The 15,054-nt window shown below is 36.5% G+C and overlaps 1 protein-coding gene across 1 annotated transcript in view; it reads left to right on the forward strand.

Annotated features, from left to right (window-relative positions):
• The window catches only part of LOC126812554 (DNA polymerase zeta catalytic subunit), a 47,729-nt gene that overhangs the window by 8,596 nt on the left and 24,079 nt on the right, over positions 1-15,054 (forward strand). The window contains exons 9-14 of the mRNA XM_050539009.2: positions 394-624; positions 835-993; positions 1,441-3,045; positions 8,426-8,565; positions 13,371-13,496; positions 14,391-15,043. Of these exons, the coding sequence (XP_050394966.2) occupies positions 394-624; positions 835-993; positions 1,441-3,045; positions 8,426-8,565; positions 13,371-13,496; positions 14,391-15,043 (2,914 nt within the window). The remainder of the gene's footprint in view (positions 1-393; positions 625-834; positions 994-1,440; positions 3,046-8,425; positions 8,566-13,370; positions 13,497-14,390; positions 15,044-15,054) is intronic.

Genomic DNA, 15,054 nt, shown 5'->3' on the forward strand with positions numbered 1-15,054 from the left:
ACAACATGCATCAAAACTCTTGGAATCAAAATAATATTGTAAACTCACAACTAACTCCCTTTATACCAAACTCCAACAAATTTACATATGACAATCCTGAAGCAAAACTTAACTCCTTTGAATCAAGACTTCCCAAAGTAGGCAAAAAGGAAAGAATGAAGAAACTAGGTTTGTCACAATCAAGAATTAAACCAACTCCTGAAATCAGCAGAAATGCAGCATATTCGTTTACTTTTCAAGTTCCCACCCCAGTTTTTAAGCGTCTTAAGTTCCGATCTGTAGACTATCAGAATGGTCCTGAATTAAAAGTAGTTCGAATGCATCCTAAAGATGCCAGAAAATACAGTTTGTTAAAAATTGGAAGAGAATTAGTTAAAGTTCCAAAACTTACAGCTAGTGATATCATACGATTCCAAAAACTCTTGAAATATCAGGATATGGAGAAGCAAATAAAGAGTGTAAACAACACATCTGTTGGAGAAGAGGTGTTGGATGCTTCAAAAATCCCAGGAAAGAAACCTTGTCTGGAATTGGATATGGACGTGGAATGCAAATTGGAAAGTAGTACAGAGAAGATGGTGATAGATAAGCAATTTCCAGAATCATTATCCATTGATAAACCAAGTATTGAACAGGTTCCCATAATTAGAAATGTGCCTATTAGAACGGAGAAAAATAAAGAAATAAAGAGAAAATCCTTATCGCTCAACAAAAAATCTAATAAATTGGCGGTTAAATGTACGAATAAAAACAACAATAATTTCTTTGAGGGTGATTTCAGTCACAGAGTTATTGATCCTGATCAAGGTGATGAGAAAGTTCTGGTTTTAAAAGATGTTAGTTTGAGGGATGCTTCTGAAGGCAATCTAACTCCTATCAAATCACAGACACCAGTGTCTGGTCGAAGTCCTGCATATTGCTCAACCACCACTGAAGATATTTATGGCAAAACTATGGATGATTTGGACATTCATACTCATCACAAAATATTTGGTAATGTTTTATTATGTGATAAAGAACCTATGAGCGAAGTAGAATCAGTTCTGTCCAATACCCATTCAGGTGCCTCATCACGGACAAGCTCCAGAAAAGAGTCATCTGATAGTACAGAAAGTCTTTCTGAAGTGTCTGAAACAAAAACAGTTAAATTGGGAAAAAGAAGACACTCTGCTGATTCACACCAAACTTCAAAAAATGGTGCCAGATCACGGAGATCATCAGTTAACTACTCCCCAAATGCTTATGGCCACCTTCGAAGTATCGAAGAAGAAGAGGCTCAGTATTTTAAAAGAAGAAAAAAAGAAGGATCAAGGAAGGGTTCAGAAATTGAAGGGGTTCATTATGTTATTGTTGGTAAATTCAAAGGTTCGAAATCTATGCGCATACGATTAAAAAGACATTACTTCCCTCAAAAAACAGTCAGTGCTACTAAATTTTTAGCCAATCCTACACAATTTCAAAAGGAGATACTGGAATGCTCCATTGAGGAAAATAAACATCTACAACTGCCATACTGTGATTCTTCATCAAGTGATCTCTCTGATAATGATAATGATGATGAATTTGATGGTGGATGTTCAGCTCTACCTGAAAAGGATGAATATACTGAAGTTACTCCAAACGACGAAGAATTAAAAAATCCTGACCCCAGTTATGAGAGTAGCGACTCTAGTAATTCTTCAGATTTTGGACTGATGAGTCGATCGGAAAATGTTAGTCAGAACATCAGCGAAGCATCCAGCGAAGGTTTTGAGATTTCTGAAGGATCAAAGGACCCCAAAAACAGATCCATAAGAAGAAAAAAGTTGACACCAAATCAGAGACTGGGTGTTGCGTTCCTCACCACTAAAGCCAGAAGGAAGAAAGGTGTCAGTGGTGGGAAATTAATGAGCAGCCTGTCTATTTTACATCAAGCTACCTTGGCTAATTTAACGGAAACAACTCCTGCTTACACAGATAAGACAGATGATAATAAAGTCAATTATGATGACGTTATGTTTAAGCTCGCACTATTTTCTCCACCAGATTCAGATAAAGAGGATTCATCACCACCAATGCCTTCGTCACCTTCTGAGGATATAGTAATTGATCTATTTCCTAAAAAATCACTACCTAATTTAACATCGGAAAGTCCTGAACCCCTGTTAGAAGTAAAGGTTTGTCCAGAAGAGATAAAAGAAAAATGCTTAAAACCTTTGGAAATTGATGTGAAATATATGAAACCAGATGTAAAACCACATTTAAGTGCTGAAGGAATCTACGAAACTCCACTTTCCAGTGTTGAAACCCATAAAGCAGAACCTGCATTTTCACCTAGTCTGGCATCAGTCGGTAGTTCTGAAAATGATTATAATGCAGGAATGCCAGAATTAAAAGATGAAACTGTAGCAATGGAGAATGATGATGTGGAGAATGACGATTTCTGGATGGAAGAAAGATTTTCTAAAACCCGTAAGCCACCTAAAACTGCTGTTGTAAAACTAGCAACTTTATCTTTCTCAGATATTTCTAGTTTTAATGCTGCCAGGAAAAACAGCAAAGAAATTTCATCGTCTCCTCCAGACCTTGGCCCTCCTAATATTCCTGCATACCCTACACACATCGTATCAGAATATCTTAGAGAAAAATCTCCTCCTCCACCGAACCTTACACCTAATCGATCCCCTAGAGCTTGTGATCCTGATGTTTTGATGAATGCTAGTGGAAACCCTGGTTGGACACCTGATAATTCTGTGATGAAACTATTAGCTTACAGACCAAAACCATTTTCACCACCTGAGGTTAAGAATACTTTAAATATATCAGAGGAAATTTCAAAAGATAGCTTGGATAGTACCCAACTCAGTTTGGGAGATGGCACCAAACCACTTCCATGTGAAACACAATGTGATAGAATGATAATAAATAAAAGTGCTTCAGCTGATTCATCAATAAACATGGAGACAGAAACAACATCTGAAATAATAGCATCCTCGTCCAAATCTAGTCATAATTCAAAATTAAAAGACAATTATAGTCTTCATCCTCAAGTTATCAGTAATCAGGGTAAATTGCATAATATTGATAAACTAAGTGATCATACAAATACCTCAGGAAATGCCTTGGATAATAGTAAAATAGTGTCTTATTTAAAATCACCATCTGACTTTGTAGCAGCAAATATACCTGCAATGAAGGATGTTGAAGCTATGCCTGCTATACCGTCACTCTCACAAAGAAATCTGTGGACGGATATAACATGTGCGAGTGTAGATTCCTCGAATGAACACAAAAAGAAACAAAAATACAAAAAGAAACATGAAATGTTTAATAGTAATGGTCTGTGTTCATCTCCTCTCAAGGACATGCCTAAAACTGAACATGAAAATAACACATCAAACTCCAATCCCAGTCCAACGCCCATCAATGATAAAATAGAAACTAAAAACATAGACTCGGTGATAATAAAGCCTTTAAACATGCCACCTCTTCGTTCAACTGTAGTAGAATCAGCTCAGTCACATGGTCTTAATTTAACCAATCATAAAGAAGCATTTTGCAGCAATCCTGATGACATGCCTGATAGATCAAGGTAAGGTTCATTAGGATTTTAATCTATTAAGTTTTGAAAATAAAAAAAGAAAAGTGGACTCCTAAAAGAATATTTTCAAAAAAATATGCAGAAAATTGGAAATTGGTGATATTCAAGTTGTGCTGACAGCTTTTTTGCAAGAATTAAAATTTTAATTTGTAGATACACCCATTGCTACTGTATAAGTTTGCATGTAAATTTAGTTTCAAATGCAAGTGCATGAATAAACATTGTTTTCATATCTAGATATTGAATTGGCATGAGAGGATCATTTTAATGTTTTTGATTAGGTTCTGTACCCATAAATGTCGTGTAGCAAAGTGTGTTTATTTTACCATTATTGCATGGAAATTTAAGAAACAAATAGGCCAACGCTGTGTACAGATCCTACAATCGTAGAAGGAAATTAAAACTTTTGAATAGCCAAGAATTATTTTCTCGAAATGCTTCCCTTTTTTATGTTGCTTATATCTTACTAAAGATGTTATTTTGTTTCTACTAGATGTAGAAGTTAACCGTCACTTTTTGTTCTTCGCGAAATTGATTTTTTTTTATAATATAGAGAGGAGAGAGAAATTGAATTTAACGTCTGATCAACACAAACTATGTTGTTTTGGGACTAACATGAAACAATTTGCTTGCGCTTTGTCTTTATCAGTGGAAGGAAACTGGAGGACCCATAGAGAAAATCCTTGAGGTTAGACAGGCGACCTTTCTCCTTGTCACGTGCAAGTGTGTTCCAAACCATGTTACATGATCGAAAGCGCATGCGTTAGGTCCATCGGCCACCAAACTTGCATTTTTATAACACAATACTTGTTCTGTCTGGTAAATAATTATTGATGTTGTGATTTGGATAAAACCATGGTAATACTTTGTGTTTTTAGGGAAGTAGGTGGTCGAGTTATAAAGCTAGAATCTAATCTGGTGAGATTATCTTTTTATGGTCTTATCTTTTTACAAGAATAAAATCATCTCATTTATCACGAGAAGAATCACCTAGTTAAATCTGAGACTCATTCACATGATCATAGACCATTTCTTTTTTACATGTATTCATGGTATTTGGTACATAATGACTGTTTATATTATTATGGTTTTTGGAATACATGTTTCTACATTATTTATTTTCATATTTTGTTTTCTTATATTAAGCGACTCGGAAATTTTTTCTAAAAAGAAAATTTGTAGAGATTAAAAGCAAGCATAATGGTACTTTTGGAATATGCTAATCCCAATTTCTTTTCATATTTTATTTTTCTGTAATATGTGACTCGTGACTCGTAAATTTATCTAACAAACAAATTGTAGAGATTAAAAGCATGAACATGGTAATTTTGGAAGATTCAAATCTACCTTTTTCTATTTTCATATTTTGTTTTCCTATGATAAACTTCAGCTGATCAGAAATATTGTAGAGATTAGAAGCAAGATCAAATTATAAAATCATTTTATTTTTAATGACTGTTATATTATGAACAATCTAATAAAAGTGAAATACAAATGGAAAAGGACCTGTATGGACTTCAGTAGTACAGCATTATATACTATTCAAAAAAAGTAGGGGATATTTGATTTTGGGGGCATAATACTAAAATATGCAAATGACTACGAAAAAAGTCACTATAGAACCTAACAGAAGAAACATTTCCAGTTACATGTGACGCCCAAACGCACCAATAGCTACCGCATGGAATGCAGGTGATGCTTGGGATCATCATGGGGGTCCAACCCAAGATTTGCACGACTCTGACTTTGAATGTTACAGTCATTGTGGCATTGAATTCCAGGGTGGAAACATCAGTTTAATTGTTTTAGTGATCAGAAAACAAATTTTGATATGCGTCGGCTTACCCAAAATGAAAGGTTACGTGCCCTTGGCATGCTACAGATCGGCACAACACAGGCGGTTGTGGCGTGGACGATGAATGTTTCTCAGTCTGTCATAAGCAGGCTATGGTCCAGATACCGTGATACACAATCTGTACAGGACAGACCACGCTCAGGTCGACCAAGGGCGACAACTCAAGCCCAGGATCGATTTATCCGTACCTTGGCCTTGAGAAATCGTGTCATCACAGCAAATCAGATCAGCGCTCGTCTTCAAACAGACTCTGATGTGAGAGTGAGTGGCCAGACGATTCGGAATCGACTGCATAGGGGTCACCTTCGCGCCCGACGTCCTCGCGTGATCCCTTGTTTGAGAGATCATCACATTCAGGCAAGACGTCGTTGGTGTAGGGATCATCAACACTGGGATAATCGACGCTGGAGCAATGTGATGTTTTCAGATGAGTCAAGGTTCACTGTTGATTTTTTGGACAGACGTAGGAGGGTGTGGCGTCGTCGAAACGAGCGCTTCCAAGACGTTAACGTCATCAGACATGATCGATTTGGGGGTGGTTCTGTTATGGTGTGGGGAGGCATCACTGTTGCTGGAAGAACGGCTTTACATGTTGTTGCAGGGCGTGTTACAGGCCAGTACTACCGGGACAACATCTTGGCAGTCCATGTTGTGCCGTTCGCACGACGTCATGGCCGCCGTTTCATCTTCCAGGATGACAACGCAAGATGTCACAGGGCCAGGATCGTTACAGGTTACCTCCAACAACAGAACATCACCACATTACCTTGGCCAGCACTGAGTCCCGACCTCTCCCCCATCGAGCATGTCTGGGACATGCTTGGACAGAGGTTACGTCAACGTCAACAACGTCCTGCCAATGTCCAAGAACTTGCTGCTGCGTTGCAACAGGAATGGGACAATCTGGACCAAAATGACCTTAGACGTCTCATTAGGAGTATGCCACGTCGGATCAATGCTTGTTTGGCAAACAGAGGAGGATTTACCCGTTACTGACTTGGTTGTGATGCTGTGGTAACTTTGTTGTTTGACCCCGGGTATCATTTTACCCTTATTATGGTCAGTCTGTGCCTTACTTAGTCTAACGATCATTTGGAATAAATCGATGAATGTGAACTTCATTTCATTTTGTCATTTGTTTCTTCGTCAGTTTCATTAGGTGACTTTAATAACACTTAAAAATCAAATATCCCCTACTTTTTTTGAATAGTATATGATATATTTTATAGATTATAGATTGCTGTACCTGTAACATTCAGTAATTTTTTGATTACCAAATCAATCATGTTTTTCTAGAGACGAGAAAACCCTTCTAGTTTGGGATGACCCAGCATGCTAATGATTTTATTTTACGGAACTTCAAACATCACCTTATTCATCTTTTTTTTAAAAAAATTTATAATTGTGTTTTTTTTTAATTCTTTCTTAAAATTTTATTATTTGTCTTTTTTCTCTTTGTTTTGCTGTCTATGTGGAAATTTTTATATGCTTTTTAGCATTTTTGTATCAGTGATTGTGGTTATAATACTTCTATTATGATATTAAAATAATGATACTGCTCGATTTGTGAAAGTACTCCACGTTTAGACTCTTAAATTATTACGATTCAAAATTGTTTTGTTTTAATTGAACTGCGATTGGGAATGAATACAGAAGATGTACATGTAGTATTTAGGATTTCATTTGATTAAATTTTATATAAACATAATTTTTCGTAATTATTAATTTTGTTTATAGAAATTAGAAAATAAGGCGCAAAATTATTGTAGTATAATTATGATACTTGTCCTTTAGTCACTTGAAACTTAATTTTTAATCAAACAACAGACGCATTCTTGCCTGTGATAAAGTTTTGTCAGATTTATTGCTTCAGATATAAGTTAGTTTAACACAAGAAAAAAGTTACATGATCTTGTGGTTGTATGTAATATAGTTAATATTTCTATACTGTATTTAAGCATATGTTTATCCAAACCGAGTGCTATAAACAGAAAAATCTTTTTTATCCAAATTGAACTAAAAACAGAAATGTATTTTTCGTCATACAAGTAAAAGAGTCGATAAGACTTATTAACTGCATTTTTTTTTCCTTGCTATGTGATTCGCTGTTGTAAATTTCATTTAAGATTTAGATTGGCTTTTTGAGTAATTGAGTAAATGTTTATATGTATTTATTCAAGATTGGCTTTTTGAGTAATTGAGTATATATTTATTCTAAATTATTTCCCCTTGCCTTGCTTGCTGATCATACCCACAGTTTGATTTATCACAATTTTGTAATCTCTGTTGTCTGGAATCAGTTTATGAAATATTGAAATTTCATAATGATTATTAAATTTTTATTTGTAGATAAAAGATCTCCAGGAGTTCAAAACTTCCAGTTCTTCTGAAAATTTGAAGAATTGGAGATCAATTTTAGCAGCAAATGGAGAGGAAAATTTATTTTCTTCTCAGGAAAGAGAAAGTTTGTGGGAAAGATTAGAGAAAGATCCACAATTTAAATTTATGTTATCAGAAGATCGCAAACAAGTCATTGTACCATGTCGATACCCACCGTCCAGGTCCGAAGTTTCTCATTGGCTGAATAAAAAAGTTGATAAACTGTCTGGAAACAAAAAGAAACCAGAGGCTTTCAACAAGGTCATGCAAAATGAGAGTGCGGATTTGGAATATAGTGATAGAAAACATTTTGTTCCTTTAGATATTGAAACTGACATTTGTGATAGGGAAGAAAATTCTGTGTGCAATGATGACTTAAGGACAGATAACTCTATGTGCAATGATAAATCAGGAATAGATAACTCTATTTCTAGTTTAGGTTGTGATTCTATGTTTGAATGTAGTACTGTTGTTGAAAAGGATGCAATTGTGATTGAGAATGTTTTAAACACTTGTGAAGTAGTTTTATCGCAGGATGGAACAGAAATAATAAATACTAACGAAGAGCAGGACGGCTCACCTAAAAGTGTAAAGATTACACGATTAAAAAGAACAGTATCTGAAGGTGAAATTATGTTTAATTGCGAAGAAGAAGTTGAAATTCTTAGCCCGACTCATCAAGATAAAAAGTCTTGTACTCGCTGGGACCAAAAAGAACTTTCACTGTCAAAACGTAAAAACATTGAATTTGGTGAGTCTGATTTTCTTCATAGCACCCCAGTGCGACGTGTTACAAAAGATTTATTTGAACCATCTTGTACTCCTATACATATAGATTCAAACAGGGACCCACAGATAAAAGGTGACGGGAACCCTCCTGGCATGTTTGTAACCCCTAAAAGACCTGTGCCCCCTAGGCGAATCTCCACAAATACAGAAAATACCTTACGACGGTCGATTTTGACATCACAGATGAAGGTTGGTGTGAATAACAACTCTGCATGCTTGATTGAATATATGCATGGCTTCATTAATTGACCTCACATTACTAATCCCTCATGTATTTATTTAAATTTACTAATACCTCATTACCAATTAATTTTGTAAGACCTTGATGATCACTCATTGATTTACTAATCCCTCCCATATTCATTTGATTTACTAAATCTCAATTGGTAAAATTTTAATTTCCATACCATTTATTATCACACTCATTGATAATAACCCCCATTACTAATTAATTTACTGAACATTATGTACTAGTTGATTTACTAATCCCACTTTCCCATAGATATTTGTTCTTGTATTCATTACTAATTGATTTACTAATCCTTCATTACTGATTAATTTACATAACCTATTTATTATCATACTCATTGATTTACCAATCCACTTTTACTTATTCATTTACGTACCATATTTATTATCACACTCATTGATTTACTAAGCCCCTTTTACTAATTGATTGATTTACATCACATATTCATTATTGTACTCATTGATTTACTAATCTCCCATTAGTAATTAATTTACATATTTATTCATTATTGTTCTAAATGATTTACTAATGCTTCCATTGATAATTAATTTACTAATCCTTATCATTATGCTACAAATTGATCCCCAATTAGTAATTATTTTACATAACATATTCATTATTGTACTAATTGATTCCTGTGTTAGTAATTAATTTTCATAATGTACAAACTGGGTGATTTGATGATATATACTATTCAAAAAAAGTAGGGGATATTTGATTTTGGGGGCATAATACTAAAATATGCAAATGACTACGAAAAAAGTCACTATAGAACCTAACAGAAGAAACATTTCCAGTTACATGTGACGCCCAAACGCACCAATAGCTACCGCATGGAATGTAGGTGATGCTTGGGATCATCATGGGGGTCCAACCCAAGATTTGCACGACTCTGACTTTGAATGTTACAGTCATTGTGGCATTGAATTCCAGGGTGGAAACATCAGTTTAATTGTTTTAGTGACCAGAAAACAAATTTTGATATGCGTCGGCTTACCCAAAATGAAAGGTTACGTGCCCTTGGCATGCTACAGATCGGCACAACACAGGCAGTTGTGGCGCGGACGATGAATGTTTCTCAGTCTGTCATAAGCAGGCTATGGTCCAGATACCGTGATACACAATCTGTACAGGACAGACCACGCTCAGGTCGACCAAGGGCGACAACTCAAGCCCAGGATCGATTTATCCGTACCTTGGCCTTGAGAAATCGTGTCATCACAGCAAATCAGATCAGCGCTCGTCTTCAAACAGACACTGGTGTGAGAGTGAGTGGCCAGACGATTCGGAATCGACTGCATAGGAGTCACCTTCGTGCCCGACGTCCTCGCGTGATCCCTTGTTTGAGAGATCATCACATTCAGGCAAGACGTCGTTGGTGTAGGGATCGTCAACACTGGGATAATCGACGTTGGAGCAATGTGATGTTTTCAGATGAGTCAAGGTTCACTGTTGATTTTTTGGACAGACGTAGGAGGGTGTGGCGTCGTCGAAACGAGCGCTTCCAAGACGTTAACGTCATCAGACATGATCGATTTGGGGGTGGTTCTGTTATGGTGTGGGGAGGCATCACTGTTGCTGGAAGAACGGCTTTACATGTTGTTGCAGGGCGTGTTACAGGCCAGTACTACCGGGACAACATCTTGGCAACAACAGAATATCACCACATTACCTTGGCCAGCACTGAGTCCCGACCTCTCCCCCATCGAGCATGTCTGGGACATGCTTGGACAGAGGTTACGTCAACGTCAACAATGTCCTGCCAATGTCCAAGAACTTGCTGCTGCGTTGCAACAGGAATGGGACAATCTGGACTAAAATGACCTTAGACGTCTCATTAGGAGTATGCCACGTCGGATCAATGCTTGTTTGGCAAACAGAGGAGGATTTACCCGTTACTGACTTGGTTGTGATGCTGTGGTAACTTTGCTGTTTGACCCCAGGTATCATTTTACCCTTATAATGGTCAGTCTGTGCCTTACTTAGTCTAACGATCATTTGGAATAAATCGATGAATGTGAACTTCATTTCATTTTGTCATTTGTTTCTTCGTCAGTTTCATTAGGTGACTTTAATAACACTTAAAAATCAAATATCCCCTACTTTTTTTGAATAGTATATTTGGACTAAAAACATATTCAAACTAATTAATTTATCATAATTTTGCTTCAAATCCTTCTCAAAACATTGTAATTGCCAAGGAATACCTCTGCTATAAAAAATCGATCAAAAGAGGACATGTTTGTGTCACATGACTTACATCTCTCGGTACCTAGAAACACGTTTGAAGTTGGAGGAGAATTCATTGCATACACAAGATGATGTTGTCTTTAATCGCTGACTATTTATTAGAAATATCGAAACCTAATTAAATTCTCAGATTTTCCACTGCCCCCATCTTTTTCCGTGATTTTTTATCTCCGAAAGTGTTGTACATGTACGTCTAACTCTTCATAAAGTTTATCAACATGTACATCAAGTGCTCAATCTCTGCGTGCATCCTTTAATGTCACACATGCAGATATTCCTAATCATAGGGCTGCCATACTTTTATTGGAAATAACCACCCAATAAATACTTTTCTAGGAACGTATCTTTAATAATCCCCAAATGTTCTTTACATGCATATAGAAGTTTCTGCTCTATTGCCTCCCAGGGAGCCACAGGGGCTAAGAGGGTAAGATGCTGGCATGCTAGCCTGGAGGTCGTGTGTTCAATCCCTGCATTGGCCGAGAAAGTTCATTGGGATTTTCTGGTGTGGTTTCCCCTTGTCAGTTGTGCAGGTCAGAGGGCCTGACAAGGACAGCTGTCTAGTCATGCACATAAAAGATCCCTTGGCAGTTGGAATTCAATATATGAGTAGGCCATATTGGCGCTGTCCAGCCAAAATTTCCCTCATAGCACACAGTAGGACGTTAAACCTTAACCCCATTTCATTTTCTGTTGCCTTCCAATCCTCCAAGTCATACATTTTTTGCTTAAATATCAACAATTTTCCTCCTTCACATATAGATATTAGTGTTCAGTTATCTTCTACTAATAATGCCAGTTGATGCCATTGTATGATGGTAAACATTTTCTTGAATTGGAAACCCCCAAAAAGAGGAGGATGATTACATTCACAGGGGTGTTGACTGGCCGATTTGGGTAATTTGTGTGCTTTAGGTTGTAAGGTCTGCCATTGAGTCAGGTGGCGTGGTTTCTAATCCTTGCATGTATGTATGTCAAGGAGGAGTAGGGTTGTCTCTCCAGCCTTATTTATCTCTTTCCCACTCCATTGACTCCCAGATATTGGCAAATGGATAAATTGTAATTTAATTTATGATAACAGTAGCTGTTGAAGAATTTAATGCGAACGTTTCATTAAATTTGTCAGCTGTAATCGTAAAGCACTCAAGCCAATTTTTGTTGTTTTCCCCAGCTGCCCATCTTGTCTCTGGTGATCGGTTTACTAAACCATTTCTCTTTGATTTAAAATGGTCATTTTCATTAAAGATTTGTTCTCCATTTGCCTCATTGGTTTCTTAAATAAGATTTAAACAAAAGTCATTATTATTTGATATGCCATTGTAAATTATTCATCATAATTTGGATGCAGCCTTTGGGACCATCGCAAAATTGCATCACTTGCGTTCGAAAGAATAACCTGCAGAACTGGGTGGGTGGGGTTGAACGACACTGCAGATAGAAAATGATAAATTAAATGTTGAATAATGAACAGAAATATACCAACAGTTTCTTACTCTTGTCTCGGGGTCTGTGGTGGCTCAGTGAGTAAGACGTTAGCTCGCTAAGATGGAGGTTCTGTGTTCGATGCCAGTTTTTGGGTGAGACACTTAATCAGGATTTTCCCGTGCAGTTCCCACTTGTCATTGATGCAGGACAAAGGACCTGGCAAGGGGTAAGGTATAGTTGTTTTGATAGGGCAAATAACTGAGGTCCTATATACACACAAACGTGCACAGAAAAGAACCCTGGCAGGCGGAATTTGATATAAGAGAACTCCCATCTTCATTAGCCCAGTCGGAGCAGAATAGTGGGACGTTAAACCCCATTTCATTTCACTTACTCTGTCGGTGCTAATGGACAGGTGGATGGGTGTACGTGTATGGGTCGAGATCTATCTATTGGTTATTCATTGGGATGCAAGTGTTGAAATTTTGTAACTGTACCTTATTTTTAAATGACTAGTGCATGCAAGTACTAGATGTAGCAGTAGCACCCCCTTTAGTATTATTGCTGATATAATATAATTATCAAGCACCAAGATAAGGCACCTACATGTACCTGTCAAAGCCTTTGTCAGACGCAAGTTATCGCACAATGTTTTGTGTCTTGACAGGTGCCTTATTTGGGGCTTGTATACATGTACAATGTATATAGTTGTGAGATGATTTATACTTTTTAAAGTTGTATTTAACTAATAAATTAAATAATTATTTACAAGTACAATGATTGATTCAACTCCTTGTAATTGGTATATATTTGTTAAAAAAAACAAATCATTGTTTTTATAGAATCAGTTGCTAACTCCTGACCAATCAAAAGGCGACACATCACAAATTGACGGACCAACACCTAAAAATAGTTTTGGATTTAAAATAACTCAACATGATTTACAGAATGCTAAAGCTCTTCATCGGGTAAGATTTTAAATGATTTGTATTTTTATTGAGAGTCGTAATGAGAGGTGTCCTAGCAATGGCAGGAGGTAAATGATCAACAAAAATATCTAGATGTTATTAAATCATACATGTACATGTAGGCATATAATTCAAAATGCAGCAAGAATAAAACTGAATTGAAATTTTTGAATATAGCTGTAGTGAGTGAGAAATGATAAATGCATACTCTGTAAAATAGAAATAAAATGAAGTTATTAAAGATAGATTATGTAAAATTTAAATAAAGATCTGGACGTTCTTGCTATAATAGTTAAAAAAATAGATACATGTAATGCAAACTAAATATATTGAAAATTTAAGTCAAATTACTTTATTCTGAGCTAAGTTATCACCATTTGTAGTTTTAGCAAGATATGTGCATTGATTGTTTATTATCGTAACCACAGTACTGGTATATTAGAGACTTAAACTCGCGTCTTCATTTTTAAATTGAATCAATAAATGGCCGAACCATTCTAATCTAGTTGAAATCTCCAGTATCCGAGGTCATTGAGAGCTGATTATGGTCTTGTCATGTTAATAAATGTCTAATTGATAATTTATATAAGGCCTAAAGAAATTCCTGCAATCAGCAAATTTAGCTCTTGAATAATGTATCTTTAACATCTTACCTTGCCATCTGAATGACCAGACACTGTTCCTTGCCAGACATCCCAGCCTGCACAATGGGGAAATCATGTCCGAAAATCCTGAGCAATCCTAAGACTACCTCCTGGAAAAGCAAGCCAGCTTCTTAATAACCACTGTGGCTCCCTGTAAAATATGCATGGAAGAATATTGCTTGGTATCCTGGTTCATCGTGTAGTTTTGCATTGATAGAGACTTTCACTAGATTTATATATTTTATTTCAGCACCAATATTTAACTGTTATGAGTATAGAATTACATATAGAAACCCGAGGCGACCTTTCACCTGATCCTGCATATGACCCCATACAGGTTATATTTTACTCTGTATTTAACGATGTCCCAGAAGACGAAGGTCTTCGCTTCATAACTGGCGCTATTGTAGTTGACAAAAACTCAGTTCCAGAAGATATCCAAAAGAAAAGAATAGAAACACCTAAGAAAGGTAAAGGAAGGTCAAGGTCTGTGTCACCTAAACCTAAAAGATCAAGGTCGCCACAGCCTTCAACATCAACAGCCGATCCTGATACTTTGCCAAAATCTTCAACTCGTTCCAGATCCGTTTCACCGAAACCTTCTCCTAAATTTAAAGAATTTAAGGCAGATGTGTCGCCCAAACCGTCAACATCGAAATCACCGAAACCATCAACATCTAAATCGCCCCAACCATCAACTTCTAGATTACCCCAACCATCAACTTCTAGATCACCCCAACCATCAACTTCTAGATCATCCCAACCATCAACTTCTAGAGCCAACTCATCACAGGCCAAGCAACCGAAAACCTTACTACAGAAATCAGGAGTAGATAACTTGATATTAACGTACGTAACAGATGAACAGGAATTATTAGAAGAATTCATTCAGCTTACTCACAAGTAAGTTATAT

The sequence above is a fragment of the Patella vulgata genome, chromosome 2 (genome assembly GCF_932274485.2).
Source record: "Patella vulgata chromosome 2, xgPatVulg1.2, whole genome shotgun sequence".
NCBI lineage: Eukaryota > Metazoa > Mollusca > Gastropoda > Patellidae > Patella > Patella vulgata.